This window comes from Lontra canadensis, unplaced genomic scaffold (assembly GCF_010015895.1).
Source record: "Lontra canadensis isolate GAN:19392208 unplaced genomic scaffold, GSC_riverotter_1.0 scaffold60, whole genome shotgun sequence".
NCBI lineage: Eukaryota > Metazoa > Chordata > Mammalia > Carnivora > Mustelidae > Lontra > Lontra canadensis.
In genome coordinates this window covers 10,640,573-10,659,249 of record NW_022631054.1, presented here as the reverse complement: position 1 = coordinate 10,659,249, position 18,677 = coordinate 10,640,573, and the positions used below count along the sequence as shown (strand labels likewise).

Sequence of the window (18,677 nt, the reverse complement as noted above, 5' to 3'; positions counted from 1 at the left end):
GCCTGCCTCTCTGCCTACTTGTGATCTCTGTCAAATAAATAAATAAAATCTTTAAAAAAAAAAAAGATTTTTCTTATTTATTTGAGAGAGAGAGCATGAGAGGGGAGAGGTCAGAGGGAGAAGCAGACTCCCTGCTGAGCAGGGAGCCCAATGTGGGACTCCATCCCAGGACTCCAGGATCGTGACCTGAGCCAAAGGCAGTTGCTTAACCAACTGAGCCACCCAGGTGCCCCAAACAGACTCTTAAATACAGAGAATAAACTAGTGGTTGCCAGAGGGGAGGAGAGTGGGGAATGGGTGGAACAGGTGAAGGGGATTAAAAGGACACTTATCTTGATGAGCACTGAGTAATGTACAGAATTGCTGGATCATTATACTGTATGCCTGAAACCATTGTCTCTACTACTCTGTTAGTTATCTCCTCCCTCTACTACTCCATGTTAACTATACTTCAACAAAACAGACAAAACAAGAGAAAGTTACTTTAAAAACAAGACCCTATATGATGTTTGGCTTCAGAAGTATATAAGCATTAAAGGAATGTTCTCAGGAACACCTGCTTGTAGGATGAAGTACTATAGAGACCCGAGGTCATGCCTCAGGTCCTGGCAGACAGAAATTCTATTTCTCCTTTATCATAAGAAGTCCTTGGCAGCTCTGGAGTTCTTTCTTCCACTCTCAGATGCTATACTTTGTCCATAAAGGCAAATTGCCACACCTAGTCCCTTTGAATAAAGTAATTCCTTCTTGATGTCCAGATATCAGCTTAAAGGTCACTCGCTCCAGAAAGTTATCCACATTCACAGACAAGATTAGGTGCTCCAGCTTCTAATCCCGTGGCATTTTATACTTCCCCTATTGTACTTTTCACAACATCCGGCAATTGCTTGCTAAACTTTAAGCTACAGTAAGGCAGGGACTGTATGTAATCTGCCTTGCTCATCATTGTATTCCCAGTGCTTAGCATAACGCCTGGAACAATGCAGGTACTTAGTAAATACTGATCGAATAATTACATGAATTAATGAGTGCATCATATTAGCAAGATGGAAACTGAATCATGCCTCATGTACTCTGCCAGTTTTATCCATAATACACCAATAAACACCTAAGATAAGCAGCAGTGCTCCTTCTGTGGGGCCAGCACAGTATGGAGGCAGAGCTGAGGCTCAGAGGATCACCCCAATACAGACTCCAGGAGGCACTTCCACAACCAAAGGATGGCTACAATGCTCCAAAGTCAATATACTATTACTAAGAGCCTGAGAGTTAAATCAGCCGTAAGCCACAATGCCAGCCCTGTCACAGACTTGATGGTAAGATCTCTCTTTCAAGTCATTCAACTTCTCCTAGACCCAGCTTTCTCACCAAGAGGGTATTAGGCCCTTCAGCAGCAAGGACCCTCTTTAAATAAAGAACAAATGACGGTAAGAAGCTACTCACACTGTGATGGGAAGTTGGAAGAAGAGGGCGGCTCTGGCAATGAGGCATCGCTGCAGTTAGGAAAGGGTTAAGCCCAAACGTCTGTCTGGGATCTCTTACCGGTAAATCAGCCTTGACTGCTGCTCAGGCGGAATGAAACCCCACCAGGTCGGCCTGTCAGGAAGGAAGCCCAAGCGTCCAGACTTTTGTTGTTCTAAGGATTTTTTTTTCTTTTTTTTTTTAAATTTTACTGCTCAGGAAGGAAGGCAAAGCCTAGGCTCTAACTGCAGTCCCTGCTGATTCCTTACCCCAGTACGCACTACTGCCTTTACCTCCCTATCCACCTCTTGGGTCCAACTCTTCTCTTTTCTGGAATTCCTTCCTTCCATCGACTTTGGCCTTGGGGCCTAAATCTCAGACGTTCCCCGCTTCTTTAACAACTCAAAATTAAGAATGGTGAGCTTTTCCCTTCCTACCTAAGGACTGGGGATAGGGTGAGAGAAGTGGGTGCTCTTCACCACCAACACAGACCTGAACCCCTTCTCTGCAACAGAGCCATGAAGGACCTGACAAGGATTGAGGTGTCGGCCTCAATTGGCCGCCAATGGCTATTTCTGCTACATACGTATGTGAACAGGAGACTTTTCAAATCCAAACCACTATATTTAAATAATAGACTCAAATCCAAGGTCCTCAGGCAGAAGGTCAGTCTTGCCCACTCCCATCCCCCTACTCTCCACCTCTCCCACTGACGTGCAGAATCATTCTCTGATATTCCCAAGCCCCATGGGGCTTTCTTTCTACAAAGAAGAAAACACTGAGTTTATTTGTGCACTCAGAGTAATGGACAGCCCTCTTTTACTCCTAGGAAAATGCACAGACACCATGGAAAAGGCCTATCCCCACCCAACCCTGCCCTCCCCTTCCCCTGCTAATCCCGCCCCAGCAGCTCCCCCAGCTCAGTCCTGCTGCTGTATTTCTCTCCTGACCTACAAGCCCCCTTCAAGCCCCGTCCTAAGCCTCCCCCAAGCAGAGACAATCCATCATGCTGTGGGACTGTGACACACACAGATGGGGGAAGGTTCACAGATTTCTGTCACATAGGCAAGAGGGTAAAAGTGCCTATGTAACTTAAAACCTAGGGACATACTAGAAAGTCTGGGACTTTGCATTCTAATACTAGTCAAATACCATTACAGAAAATCTGATTACATATAGCTCAAATCTCTACCACAAACAAATTCTAATGGTCCATTTGTTTCAAATGATATCTGATAATACAAAGTTCCAGAATAAGAAAATATGACGAGATCTGGATTCTCTGACCTGGGCCACTGCCTTGATAACTAACTAACCCTGGTCAGGTCGCTTCCTGACTCAGACTGGGTTTCTTTAACTCTAATATTGCCTTGCTTCTAAATAAAATGAAAGGAGAAAGAGGTCAGAGGGCCACCGGGGCTAATCATGGTGGATGGGTAATAATGAAGGGAGGTGAAGCAGCTGGGTATTGCAGAAAAGGGCTCTTAGACTTTCTCTCTCATTTTTCCATATTGCCATAAGGCATGAATGTATGAAAGGATCCTACATACATGCCAGTTGTTAATAACCCTGTGTTTGGCTACATCAGTGCTTCTAACCATGAAGATTATAACACCAGATTATCCTTGAAATAAGTCATTAGGTATTGAATGCTTAGTATGTCTGAGGTACTGTTCCAAGCATTAGCTGTGTATTTAATCTCATTCAGTCCTTCACAACAGCTCTTTAAGTTGTATAATTCCCATTTTACAGGTGAGAATACCGAGGCCCAGAAAGGTCAGGTAATTTGCCTAGAATCACTGAGTAAGTAAGTTAGAGGGTCAGGATCTTACTCCAGAGGCTGAACTCCTAACTACTGTGTTACACTGTCTTCCCACCTTTGATCTAAAACATTTTCAAGTTGAGGCTCCAAAAGGGTAAATGCAACATTTACTCCTCTCACAGGTATTTATTTTGCTAGGCCACTCTGACTTGGTGTAAGTCACACTCCAAAAAGCAAAGACCAAATGAGAGCACTCTAGGATTAGCTGGCACCTAAAGGGGAGTCATACACCTGAAAATAAAGCAAAGATCTGTCCAGGGCTGGCCCTTGCCCCCTCCCTACAGCTTTCGCACTGTCTGCTGCTCTAAGATGGATGCAAAGCCATAAGTCTCAGCCTGCAAATGAATTTCAGTGGAAAAAGACAACCCTCATCTGGTGAGTCACACTCAGGCTTACTGGGCTTGATTTCTCATGAGACTGTACCAAAAGGTCCCTTCCTTACACATATAGCTCTAGACTTTCCTGCAGCTCCGCATCTGCTGAACAGAATGTGCTGGATGCAGCACCATGTCTTCCCCCCCAAAACACAACTTTCATTTCCTCTAGGTCATCTTCAATCAGAACACATTCCACAGGGAAGATTGACGGTCAAATGTCTGAATTGCCAGATGGTTATGTGTGTCTACAAAACCTCCACATCACTTGTCTGTTTCCAGCTTCACCCAGGACCTGGGTAGGAACTTGTTTTTTTTTTAAATACACATCAAAAGCAGATCAGCATTTGTGGATGCCATGATAGGGGACGTAATGCTGTGAGAAAACATTTGGGAAGGGGATAGCCTCTGATCTTAGGTTCCTAGAGTGTTAGGTGAGAAAAGCAAATTTTGAATTATTTTTTAAGCTAGGAAAGATTCTTTTGGTACCCCAAATAATCAATACGTCTATAGCTGAGAAAGGCAATTTCACATATCTCTGGAAAAACTCCCTACCTACTTTTGTCATTATTAAACCTCAAGGCGTAAATAAATTCTTCTTTTCTTCCCTCCAACCTCTACACCTTTGGGATAGAATAGTCTAATAGATATTACTCAGCGCAATGCCAAAGAGTGGCAAACAGATGAAAACTTGGGAGAAAAATTAGGTTATAATCACCACCGTTAATTTATTCAATACTCAACTAACACTGAACCCTTCGATGTGATTGACACCAATGTCCCCCCAAATTTTTTTAGTACTAAAACTAAACTGTGCTTAAGAGTATAGAAAAACCTAATCCATTGGGTAAAAAATGGAAGGGAATGAATTCCTCCTGTTTACTCAGCATCTGCCAGGTTTACTTATTCATACCACAGCCTATCATTTCTCCAGGCCTAAACCCATAGTCCCAAATCAGGATCTTTTCCTGGAAAAGGCCTAAGAGAGAGACTAAGTAGGTGAAAGTTCTTTTGCAGAAAATTCTCCTCCTTGTCCAAAGAAAGAGATATTTACAAATTCCCACCCACAGCACAGACTTGCAGATTCTATTCAGCCACAAGCGTCACAATTTAAATGGTATTTTTTAAACGTGAAGGCATTTTAGCTGCTATATGGCAATAAGTTATCCTCAAGTCTGCAGTTCATCTGTCGTTGGGGGGGGGGAATGGCACTGGGAAATGCTGTTAAACTGTTGGAAGAGAATAGTCAAATCCAAAGATTACTGTAATTTTGGTGTTACAATTGTGTGGGTTTTACACTTAAAATGTATCATCACTCCAAATCCCAAGTATTTATAAAAAGTACATTCCAACATGGACGCTGATATTTATTGACCAGATGGACGTGGTTAATAAGACTTAAAAATATGAAAAACCATTATGAATATATAACTCTATTAAATGTATCGTCACTCCAGCTGCCGAGTATTTACAAATAATACATTTCAATGTGTGCTAATATTTATTAACCAGATGGATGTAGCTAACAAGGGTTAAAAATAAGAGAAACTAATATAAAAATATAATTCTATTTTTTCAGTTTCCTCTTCTGCCTAATGAGGAAAGGGGATGGGGAGGGAGAGCAACTTTTGTTATTAGGATACAATGCGTGTTTTTTGTTTTCAAAGAAAAAAGGGCCACCAAATAATCAACCTGGGGCCGCTGACCGGAAGGCAGCCCCGGAAAACTTCCCGTGGGAAGAGTTCCAGAAATTGCCCGGACTTTAACAAGCCCCGCTGTGCTGGCTGAGAGCCTCAGACTGTCCGAGGCGACCGAGACTCGCCTCGCCCGAAAACCAGCCATCCTGCGGATTCACGAACCCCAGGACTTGGGAAACATTCCCCGGAGCGTTTTACAAATTTAAAAAGCGAGACGGGGAAACATTTCGAATCTACAGGAGAAACCTCAAAGTCCTCGGCTGCCGAGGGAGATGCTAGCACCAGATGCGCGTGTACACACGTCCGTCCTCCTGGACGCGCCCCCGCGCCCTCCCCCACGCCCTCCTCCCTCCCCTCGCCCCACCCCACCCCCTTGCCGCGCGCTGCCCGCCCGCGCTGGGTCCCCTCGCCTCCTCAGACAGCCACGCGCTCACCTGCACCTCCCACCCCGTCCCCCATCAGCCCGACCCCCCCGCGTGGGCGTGCCCCCCCCGGGGGTCACACTCACTCCCTTGTCCTCACCCCGTCCCCACACTCCCTCTGCGGCTGAGACGACAGCACAGGAAACCGACCCAGGGCTCGGTTCCTAGTGCGACCTGGGGCCGCGGGACGTGGAGGGCGGGGCGGGGCGGGGGACCAGGCCGGCCCGCGGGTCCCGGCCGCAGACGGCGGCGGCGTCGGCGTCGGCGCGGTTCTCGCCCGGCCCTGGGGCAGCGCCCGGAGTTCTCCCGCAGCCTCCGAGTCCGGCCGAGCGACGGCGAGGTCGCCAACATTTCTGAAACCACTTGAAAGCCATCTCGGTGGCGGAGGCTGGGGGGTCCTTTCCAAGGAAGCCAACGGTGCCCGCTCTGTGGTCCTTCCTTCCCCAGGCCGGGCCTCGCGTCTCTCCGCGCCCCCTCCCCCAAACGATCAATTATCAGCCACCCTTCTGCCGGGAGCGGCGAGGGGCTGGCTGGCGGCCGCGAGGAAACGGCAGCCGGGATCACTTCTGCATGACAATTGATGGGAGGGAGGGCGCGAGGCGAGGAGGGAGGACGGCTGCGGTGTCCGTTTTCTCACCATGGTGATTAGGCATTCCGGCCGCGCGAGGAGGCAGCCGCCGACCAGAGCGGCGCGGCGTGGAGCGAGGACGGGGGAAGAGAGCGAGAGCGGGAGCGAGCCCAGCCGCCGGGCGGGCGGCGGGCGAGCGGCGCGCTGAGCCAAGCCAAGCCAGGCCAGATGGCTCTGCAGCCATCAGGGACTGCTCCCGTCCAGCCCGGCCCCACTTTAGCTGTGCAAACATTTCTTTATCCCAACAAGACAATTAAACCCGGCAGCATGAAAAGGAGTCTCCATGACTGTGCTGGGAGCGAACAACCAGAAACAACCACACATTACAGGAGTTCTTGCCCTCCACCCCCGGAGAGAGGAGAAAAGGGGCTGCGGGAGAAATCCGGGAGCAGCTGAGGGATAACTGGGCTAGGTGTGGGCAGTGGATATGGAAGGAGCCATCTGACCCATCTCCCCTGGCGATCTGCTGGCCCTTCCACTGCAGTCATCTGCTCCAGCTACAATCCAGAAGTTGAGCCTGGGGACCTGACAACTATCCCAGACATCTTCCCCAGTGAGAGCAATTCTCCTAAAACCCCAGGTTAGGATCCCTGGCCACTCCAGTCCCAGGGCCCTTGGGAAGACTCCCCCTTAATACCACCCTCATGATGTAGCCAGGACTCCTCATTCCAGACTGTCCTTGGGCATATGTGGGCTCAGCTGATCTGTTAAGACACAGGGTCTTCGATGATACATGACACATTCTCCGGGTACAAATACCATCTCCTACTCAGGGCTCAAGAAAGACTTCAAATACATCAAAGATGAGAGCAAAATAGAACATCCAGGAACTGCTGTAAGCCACCGGGTTTCCTGCCTACCTGTGAATCTGCCTGACACGGAAGGGCCAAGGAAACAGGGCCACTGCAGGGTCAATGCCCAGTGCCCGTCCTTGAGGTGAATCAGAAGCCTGGGCCAGTCATTGCTCCAACTGGGACAGTTCTGGTTCCTCTCAGCCCTCTGGTGAGCCTGCATACTAGCCAACTCCAATTTGGGCTGACGGAGTAGAATGACTGGCAGGCTGGTTCCCCCCCACCACCACCCCAAAACACAAAAACACCTGCATCACCCAGGCAGGAATCTGGGCACAGGGGTGGCCAACAGAGCACAACAAGGAAATGCACATGGTAAGAGCCAGGGCGCTAAGGGGCTAATAAATGTATAGATTCTAGCACAAGGCAGCGGACAATACTTAGCTTCCCTTTTGTTGTAAAGTTTCCTTGATGAGGAAATGTTTATTTTAAAAGCCCTGGGAAACATATCTGAAGACACTTCATATGTAAGACACACGTGGACTATTCGTAATTGGTCCATAAATTTTAGCATCATTTCCCTGGACAAGAAGCCTTGGAGACTGGTTCAGGGAGTGACAATAAACAAGAGTTACCTCAGTTCCCTTCCTGGGGAATTACGCATCCTCCATGAACGGCTTCTCACAAAACACTTCTCCCTTTCTCCAGGGCAAATAAGTCAGTCCTGCCGAGTCCAGGCTTCTTTTTTCCATAGAACCCAACACCTACCTCACGAATCACCTGTGATGCCAGGTAGGTGAACAGGGAAGCAAACTGGAAATCATCTACTAGGAGAGACAACACTTTACCCAAATAGCTACAATTTAGGTCTACAAAAATGCATATTTAATCGCAAAAGAAAGCCTGCCTATCGGCACCCAGATTTAAGGAAAGAACACGTGTGCATTACACCATGTCTGCAGGCCCCGCTTTCAAATGCGCGCCCATGTGGACATATCTGCATATGGATACAGTGTGTGAGCAGGGGGGTGGCTGCGACAGTAAAAACTGTCAGTGTTTCCATAGTAAAACTGATTTTTCATTGACCTAAAACTCAGTCATAAAACTTGTACTCTAAGTAAAGGACACACACACACACACACACACACACACCATGCTCAGCTCCCACCCTTGAAAAAACCCCCTAAAGCTAAATGCCTATTTAGAAGTTTTACTGTTGTATTTAATTAAGACTTTTTTTTAACATTTTATGAGAAAAATTTATTTATAAGAAGAGAACTGAAGAGTAAGTCCACCACATTATTACAAATTAACTCTAAATTTTAAGAATAAAAAACTAGAATATACCTGGTTAATTTTGGCAATCTGACCAAAAGTCACTGCATCCTATTACTTTGCTCTTTTGAACATTTTCTATCCTCTCTTTTCTGGCCTCCTCATCCCCCCTCACTGCCCCAGCTGCCCCTTAAGCTCTCCCTTTGGAAGCAGTCTTGTACACTGTCACTCGATTATCTGAGAAATATTACTTATTTCAAAACGGTTCTGTAGGGAGGACCTGAAAGTCATCTAGTGGGAATAATCAGGCCTTCTAACGGCCCTTAAATATGTATTTACATAAAACAGACCATAAATATTCCGACACACGTCGGCATATGACAGGAGCCAAGAGAGCCGCTGCCGACTTTGTCACGGTGCCTCTTCAACCCTTCCCTACAGAAAAATGTTTCTCCCGCCTTCCAAAAACTCAAAACCAAAAGCACAAATGCTCCCCAGTACAACCCTGCGAAGGCTGCTCTGCCCCCTAAGGAAAGAAAAGGAGGAAGGAACCCAGACCCAGGGCTATCACAGGCTAAGAGGCTCCTCTTCACTTGGCACCTTTGTTTCTTGTTAAAGATTAGTCACTAATGCAACTCTAGGTAATACTGTGGTTGCGCAAACATCCTACGCTCATAGACACCCCTATAGGTTTTATGTTTGTGTAAGAGAAAAAAGAGAAGACAAAGTACTCTCGAAAGAAAGAATATTTTAAGCAGATAAAAGGGGAAAGGGTTCCCATTTCTGCAGCACTACAATTTGAAATAAAGAAGTTTCCCCACCCTTCTGATCAGAATCTCATTAATTTCAAGGTCAGAATTCCATTTCACTTTGGGAGATAGACTCATTTAATTTTTCTCCACCCAGGCGTATTCCTGTGTGAGGGAGCCATCTCCATGGGGAACGGCACCACCACACAATGCAAACCAGGCAAACAGAAGAGTTATGGCTTTGACACTCGGAGGGGAATGGATAGCCACATCTATGAGTTCTGACTTGACTAACAAGCTTCCTCCTGCTCTGGGGGTCTGACACAGGTTTGGGCGAAAAAGAGAGAAAAACGGAGACCAGCCAGATCTGCTGCGAGAGAAGAAAGGAAATCTTGATCTCCAGATGTTACTTGACGGCATGTTAGGTTTGAGAGGATTTCATCTTCGACTTGTATTTGGAGCAAAAAGGGGGCCAGAATCAACCAGGCCAGCTTTAGCCAGAGGTCAGATGACAGCTCACCTTGATGACTTGCCCACTGACAAATGAAAACTGCACTGAAGTAAAACACAACAGACCCACAAGACGCCAGCGTGTCCTGCAGGTATACCGGGAAAGCAGGATGGTAATGCATGCATCAGCTGTCCTCAAGGGGAGAGACGACAGAAGAGGGGCCCAAGCGAAGTGAGAGAACACATGGGCACTTGTGCTAGCAGCTTCTCCCTGAAGTAGGGAGGTCTCGGGCTTACAGACGCTGACATAAAAGACACACTTGCAACATATTTCAAAACCAAAGAGCGATGGATTTACAAGGCAGGTTGATTTTATGATGACTTTTATTGAAAAGGTACGCTGGGTTTAGGCAGATGCCTTTTAGCGCAGGAAAGTTAACACAGTGCCTAATTCAAGGAGACAGCCTGAGGAAGCAGTGCCGACAGGGGAGAGAGCTGCAATGTCTCTATTACTCTCCTCGGCATCATAAAGAGAAGAGAAAAAAAATGGTATTCGTGTTGGTGGTTATGGAGAGGACAGAAGCACAAAAAAAAAAAAAAAAGAAAGAGGGGAAAGCAAACCTCAGATGTAGTTTTCTTAAGAAAATAAAATGAAGCAAATCTTAGAACAAAGGGTTGGGTGGAAAAACGCCCTCAGTTCATAAATTCTCACCAGGCTTGAAGAAAACTGCTCTGCCTACCCACAGCCCAAAAGCGTCAGAACACAATTATTCTCTGATTCTATTAGAGGAGAAGATTGCAGGGTTCAGCCCTCCTGGTCTACAAGTTCCTAATAAAGGCTTGGTTCCAACTATTAGCAAGGGTCACCAAAGCTCAACGAGGCACTGGGAGAACACAAGAAAGCTGTTCCATAAGCAGAATTAATAATAGTTGTGAACATCAAATATGGAATAGTCACACAGGTCAACCGTGTCTAGTCCTAAAAGTGAGCCCCAGGATAAGCATCCAGCAAACCTGTTAAATCCCAAGAGAAGTTGGCTTTCTAGCCTTGCGATTGCAAGGAAAACACAGCTGTTTGAAATGCTTTATGGTGACTGACGACACCTTTGTCCGTCTCTGAAAAATAGCCTGATGTGGACAAGGGCTGAGAGTTGGGAAAATAAAATCACGTGGAGTCCACTGGATGTGATACAATGGAAAAGCTAAAAAATAATGTCAAGATCAGAGAAATATAATGAGGGTAGCAAAGAGAGTAGGGATGGAGAAGTTTCTTCGGGCCCCCCAAATATCCTAGGAACCTACGCTTTCTAATAAAATGACATTTGCTCCTGTATACATATGGCACCCCTCTTCATTCCAGAGTGAGTCCCCAGAGAATAAGTCAATCATGCCCTGGGGAGAGGCAGCTTGGAGACCAACTTGCCTCTGGCTACCATCAGGAAAACATGTCCTCCCGGAACGGTCAATGCTCATCGACATTAGACAAGTAAATGTTAGCACTCCGCAGCCACTGAGTGGGAAGGAGCCGGCCCTCCCTATTCCTACGAGCATGAAAACTGCCACCGACCTGTTGAACATTACTGTGAGGCAGGGCTTGCTGGGGATAGGGAAGGCTTGCACCAAAGTACTTACATCTGTCATTCCGATCCTCTGGGCTAGAAGAGGCTTCCCGATCCGAAATGAGGCCAGAGACAGCAAAAATCTTCTTCCCAGTATCATCAACCTTAAGTGAACCGGGGGAGCTAGATGGCAGCTGTGTCCCAAAGTCATATTCCTTGCCATCTGCATCTGAGAAGCGCAAGTGGGGAGACTCTGTGTCATGGCAGTTCTTAAGTCGCTTGGCCGGTGTAAAGGCTGACTGGTAACTCTCGCGGTCCTCAGTGGAAGCGAAGGGACGGAAAGCCCCCACTCCACTATGATTCAGCATACTGATTGGGGTGCAATCTAGATTTGGGGGAGCAAACTGAGGGTGGAGGTGCAGTAAAGAAGGGGGAAAATCACGATTGGCAAAAGTGCCGGGCACCCCACCTTGCCGATGGTACATAGAGGCAAAGGTGTAGGAACCGTTGGTGAAGGGAATATGCACGTCCTTGTCTACTGAGACAGGTACACCAAAGGGTCGTGGCTGCTGACAAGGGATGGAAGCATCGCGGCTGGCCTCAGCCGTGGACGCCAGGACCATCAGTGCTGGGGATGCCAGTGGGTTGGGGAGGTAGGATGAGTTCTCCATCTTGAAGGCTGCCCGGTGTAAGTCCATCGGAGTCTCTTTCTATGGCTGGTGTCACACGAGAAGCAGTCTTCCCTGGGAGGGAGGCCGAGTGGCACCTTGGATCAGGGCAGGGAATATTACTGGGGAATCATCCCCTTCTAAGACCTGTGAAAACAGCAAAGAGAAGAAAAGAGGGGGGAGGAAGGTCAGGGGGAGGAAAAAAAGGGAAACCCCAAGTGATCGAAACACCATCCTCCTGGCTTACAGATGCTCGGGCAAGAGACACCAGAGGCTTTAGGAGCCAGTGGGCAGCAGCATCAGACCATTTTCATTCAGGAAAATCAATAGACAACTTACTGTGATGTACGCGTAGCTGACTTTGGTCCCTACACGTTCCGGGTGAAATGCGCCTGAGCCCAGCAAAGGAAAAAAAAAAAATCATAAAACCTCCAAATACAATATTCCCTGAGCAAATGAGCTTTGGAAGGCCAAGGCATCCAGTAGATTAGGTGGGGTCTATATTTTAAAGGGTTTCCACCCGCACACACCGCTCATGGCAGGCCTGATGTTCAAACAGAGGCGAGGTTCTACCTAGGTGACCCCCGACAAACACATTCTCTCTTCATCTCCCCTGACAACGCCCCGGTGCTGAAAAATTCCTAAATCAAGCACATCTAGACCATCTGTACATGCTAGTCGGTATGAATTGTACGTGTGGATAAATCACACACATTGGCACATACATCAACACATATCTTCATGTATCATTTAAAGCTGTTTCCAGAAAGAAGTGCAATATTATTTTTGATGCACACCCCTCTCTAATCATACAGGTTTTCTCTTTCCTGAGAAGGAACAAAACCTTCACCAGTAAAATGCCTGGCATCTCTGACAATATTTAACACCATAATGGGTGCCTTTGGCATATGTTCTCTAGAAGCGGCTGTCTTCCAGGGGCAGCAAAGAAGGATCGGTAATTTTAGTTACTAATGCACTCGCTCTTAAGTAGATTTGTAAACAGCCTTGAATTTGCCATTAACATTTGGAGCAAAATGTTAACAAAATTTCTGACTTATTTTGCTCTGCTTATTGGCCTGGTCACAGTTGTTGTCTGATAAAGGCCCATGGAAAAATCTGGAGTTCGGAGAGACTTCCTTCAATTTCCCTTTTAAATTTAGGTTGTACATCTCCATAGCCACTGATTCCATTTCAAAATTTATTTTGAGTAGGGGCCTGGGGGAGTGAGAGAAGGGCTATATACCAAAAGTCAGGATAACATAAGATGAACACTAGAATTTATTAGCTTCAAAAATATACACTAGACAAAAACTTAATGAAACTCAAAGTGTAACCAAAAATCACCATCTGCTACAAATTATCACCTTTAAATTGAGAGTCATAGCTCAAATAAGAATTTACCCCCTCCCTTTAGGGAAAAAAAAAACACAAAACACCTAGATAATGGAGTATCTTTGATATTCCCTCAACTAGAGAAGCCTCAGTTAAACTGTAGATGAATCCCCTTGGCTTAATGCAGTGCAAAGAGAGTATTTCCTTCTCTCATCCTGTAGCAGACGTGTCAATGACTGTTATTAATTGGGAAGATGAGTGCACACCATCAGACTGCTTCCTCATTTGGCATCTCTCCTTATAGACATCATTGCTAAATTACCAGATTATGTATCTCACATTAACGGATTTTTCTCTCTTCCAAATTTTAAATAACTTTCCTGTCAAGTTATAGCAGCTCAGGGAATGATCTGCCAAGGACAGCCAGTTAGCCTGACAAGCCTGGTCTGGGAATCCTGTTCTTGGCTGTTTCCAAGTCAGATTAATGGTCACACAACATGGATGCTCTAAAAGTGGGTCTAGGGCTGTTCCAAGGGTTCTAAGCAGCTCTTCATAACAGAAATAACTAACTACTTGTCTCTCAACAAGCAATATCACATGAGGCAAGCAGGAGAAAAGGACAAACATAATACACCACAGGTGGGGGGTGAAGGGTGTAATGTTTTCCCCCCAAATAACCAATTGCCCAGAGAATTCACTTTCTATTTTTACTTCCTGGATCACCTCATTATGTTAAATGAGTTTCATAAATTAGCAATCTGGCGACAGCACTGGACACTCCAACAGAACACGGTGAATCACTCAAACCTGGTTATTCATTTGAAACTTCATTATACTGAAAATAAATCAACAATATTTTTCCAGGCCACATCTCTTTTACTCCACTGTGTGGGCGTTGGTCTCTGTGGGGGGAGGGTGTGTGTGTGTGTGTGTGTGTGTTTTCTTTTTCCTTTTCTTTCTTACCCCCTCCTCACATTAACAACTTGTATAGATGGGGCTTCAGCAGACCACAGTCATTATGAAAATCTATAGTTAATACACTGCCAATGTCAAAATGTCATGGGTTTAAACACAGAACCCAAAATAAGAAAACTAACTGACCCTCTTAATTAAAAAAATATGGATTGTAAGATAATCAACTTGATGGAGCATTTGGGTGACTGTAAAGAACCAGGCAAAGGGAAAGTAAGTAACTGTTACTTTTCTGCCTCTATGCTGATTTTTTTTAATTTAGCACTTCGTGCAAATCCAGATTAAAATAACTCCAGCTATTGATCCGAGCAGTGGAATTGACATTAATTTTAGTTCACTTCTCACTTTGCAAAGGGATCAATAGGAAGTAATAACAGCTGACATCCCCGCTGAAAGGAGGAGAAAGAAGGGCTGAAGACAGAAATCGAAAAGCAACCAAATAAATCATCAGCTACTTTTCCACGGCATCAGACAAACTCCAAACAGATTGCAAAAAGTCTTTGTTGAATTAACTAAACAAGGAGGAGGGATCAATCCACGAAGCTAAATAAATTGTCTGGCAGGCAGTGAGGTTGGACGGGGGGACCAGCAAATATTGAGTTTTAAAATTTTCAAATCCTTGACGTGATGGGCTTGGTTGAGGTCCGTATGTGTGGGAGTTTGTTTGTTTGTTAAATCACAGACCCGACCCTGGTTTAAAGTGATTACAAAACGCCAGCTAACTGAATAATTAGTGAGATTACTAATTGCGTGGCTAAACAAGCCAGAACCAAGACAAATGAAACGAAGAAACTGGCGTTTGGAACGTGAAAATGTCTGGAGCTGGGCTGATGCGCAGCGCTCCGCGCTCTCCGGCGCGAACTAGCCACTTTCGCATTGAAAAACCGAAAGCCAGAAAGAAAGTCTCAGAGAGTGGGCGATCTCCCACCCCAGCCTCTGACCATCCCCGTCCAGGGTCTGGGCTTCCTGACCCGCGCTGGGATCCGCGTAGAAGGAAGCGGCGCTGCTGCTGCAGCTAGGAGCCAAACCCACTTGCAAATGACTGCCACAAAGAAAAGCTGCAAAGCCTCTTTCCCCGAGCCCTGGCTCCGAACGCCCACCAAACTACGACTCTGCGGGCAATTAAAACGCACACACAACACTCCTCTGCTTATTACAACAGGTGACATTTTTGTGGTCTCTGAATCGTTTCCAAAAGCCAGGAATTAAAATAATAGAACAAATTAAACGATATTTTTCCTTTGCATAAATAAACTTTTAAAAAATTAACAGGCAACTTAAAAAGCAAAGAACAATGGGAAGTGGGGCCAGGGTAGTGGGGGGTTGTGAAGAACTCAGGAAAGAAATTTTTTTTTTTTTTTAAGTTCACAGACTTCGCTTGAAGAGAATTCCCGCACACCAAATGCCCAGGGGGTATTTGGAAACACCGCTCTAACAGAAATTTTACCACCATATGCAAGAGCTCAGGAAGCATAAGCTTAACACTATTCCAAAGGCTGGGGCCAACGCCTGCAATTCAGACGTGGCCGGGTATCGGTCCCAGATTTGGGCCCCGACCCAGGCCCGGCGTGGCCAACGGGTGCGAATCCGAAATAACCCGGCCTCTCGAAGAGTGCGGGGCTGCGGGGCTGCCAGCTCAGCCAAGCGGGTGCAAAATTCAGCCGGGAGGAGTCTTAGCCCAGGAAAACCAACTCTTTTAGGGAAAACGGAGGAAGAAGAGGTGAAGGCGAAACCTGCAAAAACTTGGGGCCAAAGCAGAGCCAGCCCACCACTCCTTGGCCTGACGTCTCCCCCAGCTCTCGGCTGCCATTGCACAAAGAATACTTTAGATCCCAACAACCTCTGCACGAAAGCAGCTGCTTGTAACTTTGGGGGAAACAGGGCGCCGGCCAGGCAATAATCGACAAGTTCGAGGAGCCCCGGTCCACAGCCGGGCAAGGCCCACGGGGCAGGGACCAGGGGGAGTCTGCCTTCGATCAAAGTCCAGGGACCTCGTGCCGCTGAACAACCCCGCCCCGCGGGTCACCCGGGTCTCCGCGCCGCGCGCCACCGCTTCGGCGGGCAGCCACCGGGCTCATGGATTCTGGCGCTCCCGTAACTGCGGGCCGGCGCGGGGCAACCGGGCCCTCCGGGTTCCGGGACTGCGGGCCTGGGGTGAGGGAGGGAGAGTTTTGCCTTTCGCGCCTACGCCGTCCGGCCGCCACACACGACGCAGCCTCGCAGAACAGGTGTGTGTCCCCGCTCGCTGGGCGCCCGGCCACGGTCGGTCACCAGCGGGGCGGCGCCGCCCTGTCCTCGGCCTTCCCCCACCTCACCCCGGATCGCAGCGAGCGAACTCACGCCACTTTTGCCGGGTTTCCGCGGGCCAGGAGGGATGGGAACGTAAGACTCCGGCATCTCTTCCTCGACGCTCTTTCTACCTTCCCCCCTCGGCTCGTTTTCCATTTTGGGCAAGAACCCTCCCGAGACGGGCAGAGGAGGAGGCCGGGCATCCCTGGCCGCTCAGCTCCCTCCAGTCTGACCAGCCGTTTCCCCACTGCCCGCCCTTTTTTCTCTTTATTTTTCCTTTTTTCCCCCCTCTGCTCCTCAAACCGAGTCCGGAGCGGGGGCTGGAGGCGAGACGTGGCTGGTGGGCATCGCGGGCAAAGCGCGCCCGAGTCCTCCCTCCCTGCTCTTCCCGGGGCAGGGAGGCGGCGCAGGCCACAGACCCCGGACCGCCCGCCCCGGCCACGCCAGGCAGGGCTGAACCGCACACCGAGCGCCCCCGCCCCATGCACCCACCCGGTGCGACGCGCGCCCGGCTCGGAGCCGGGGCCCTGCCCCTCCGCTGGACCTGCGGCCAGGGCCCAAAAAAGCAGTGCGTTCCGAACGGGAAACGAGAGCTTTTCCTCTGCCTCCGGGCAGCCGGAGCCCCCGCTACTTCGGGGCTCCCGCGCGCCCTCGCCGGTCGGGGACCACCTGGGCCTCGAGCTCTTGGAGGGGCTCGTGGAGCAAAGGACGGACCAGGCATCCCCTCGGATGGTCTCATCACCGTGGGCGGCCTCGCCCGGGGGGCCACACGGAAGCTCCCCGCCCAAGTTTGTTGTGCCCTGGAAGAAAAGGCTTTCCCTTACAAAGCACAAAGGCGAAACGCCCAGGCCGAGCCCTGAAAAGCCCGGGGCTGGGGAGAGGGGCCGGCCGGAGGCTCGGGAGCGCGGTGGCGAGGCCCGGCTCCGGGCGGAGAAGGTCGCTCCGCAGGGGCTGACGAGCACGGTGGCGGTGGCCGCAGGACTGCAGCGACCTGCGTGCTCGCTGAAAAGTTTTGTTCTCAAGTCGGAGGGAGAGAAATTGTTACTCAGTTTAAGGCAGGTCTAAGATTAAAATAAAAAGAGCCACGCGCCGCTGTCTACACGGCGGTCCTCCCGCCCGGCTCCGTAGAATCACGGGACTAGAGTCCCGACCCCGAAAATCCCGGGAGACCCCCCCCCCCACGGGTCCGGCTGCTCTAAGGCCAGGCGGGTCCAGCCGGGTGGAGCAGGGAGTTTACCGGTTGCGTTTAGAACGGACCACCTCAGTGCCAGCACCTGCCTCCTTCCTGCGCGCCGCGACTCCCCCCACCCCACCCCCACCTCCCTCCACGCCCTTCACACCCGCCCCGGCTGGGAAAAAGTGAGCCGAGCACCCGGGGGCCCGAGGCTCCCAGCGCTGCGCGCGTACCCCACCGGGCCGGTGGCTAGCAGTGTGGGGGCGGTGGGGATCCTCCTCCCTAGGCTCTCCCCCTCCCCACCCTGCCTGCCGTCTCAGGCTCCCCACTGAGCACCGCCCGGGCCGGGCCCTGCCGGAAATCGCCGCGGGATACGCGGGGGAGCCCGGCTATAAGACTATCTCCGCATCGACCCAAACAAAGTGGGAACGGGGCTTATTAAAAGATGGAAAAAAGAAGTCCTGCTCCCTTCCCCGGCTGTCCCCTCACCCTCCCTACTTGTCCAATTCCCGCGTCTGGTCCCTCCCCCTCGCACCCCCCAAATAAAACACATTAAGGAAAACTCAAGACGTAAAGTTTGAGCGAGGCACAGCACGGAGTGCGCAGGGCACCGTTGCCGGGAGGCACCGTCGCGGAGATCTGAGACGCGCCAGCCCAGGTCCCAGTCCTTGCCCCTGTCGCGGGGAGCCGCCCGAATCCCTAGGAAACGGACCCGGAAAGTTAGGTTCCCGAGCAACCCGCCGCTCTCGCACCCACCCCTCTGTGTACGCGCACACACCCACACCCCTTTCTGGTCTCCATACTTGCCGTGGAAATTCCTTGGGAGAACGGTCGCACTTTTCAGGACACGGAGGGAAGGAGGCAGTGAGTGTGGTGCATGAAAAGTCCCGGGTGCGCAGAGCCGGCGGAGGCAGCGGTGGCGGCGGCGGCGGCAGCGGCAGCAGCAGCAGTAGGCGGCTGGCCCCGGGTTTGTGTTCGCGAGCTGCCTGGGATTGCATGTACAGATCAAGAGAC

At 49.3% G+C, this 18,677-nt stretch overlaps 1 protein-coding gene across 4 annotated transcripts in view; it reads right to left on the bottom strand.

The window, feature by feature from the left end:
- RNF220 (ring finger protein 220) overlaps positions 1–12,025 on the bottom strand; it is a 219,181-nt gene extending 207,156 nt beyond the window's left edge. The window contains exon 1 of one of the 4 annotated variants that reach the window (XM_032877570.1): positions 11,302–12,025. In XM_032877570.1, the coding sequence (XP_032733461.1) occupies positions 11,302–11,926 (625 nt within the window). In that variant the 5' untranslated portion in view covers positions 11,927–12,025. The remainder of the gene's footprint in view (positions 1–11,301) is intronic. The other 3 variants (XM_032877572.1, XM_032877571.1, XM_032877573.1) reach the window with 3 other exon arrangements.
- Positions 12,026–18,677: the final 6,652 nt, after the last annotated feature.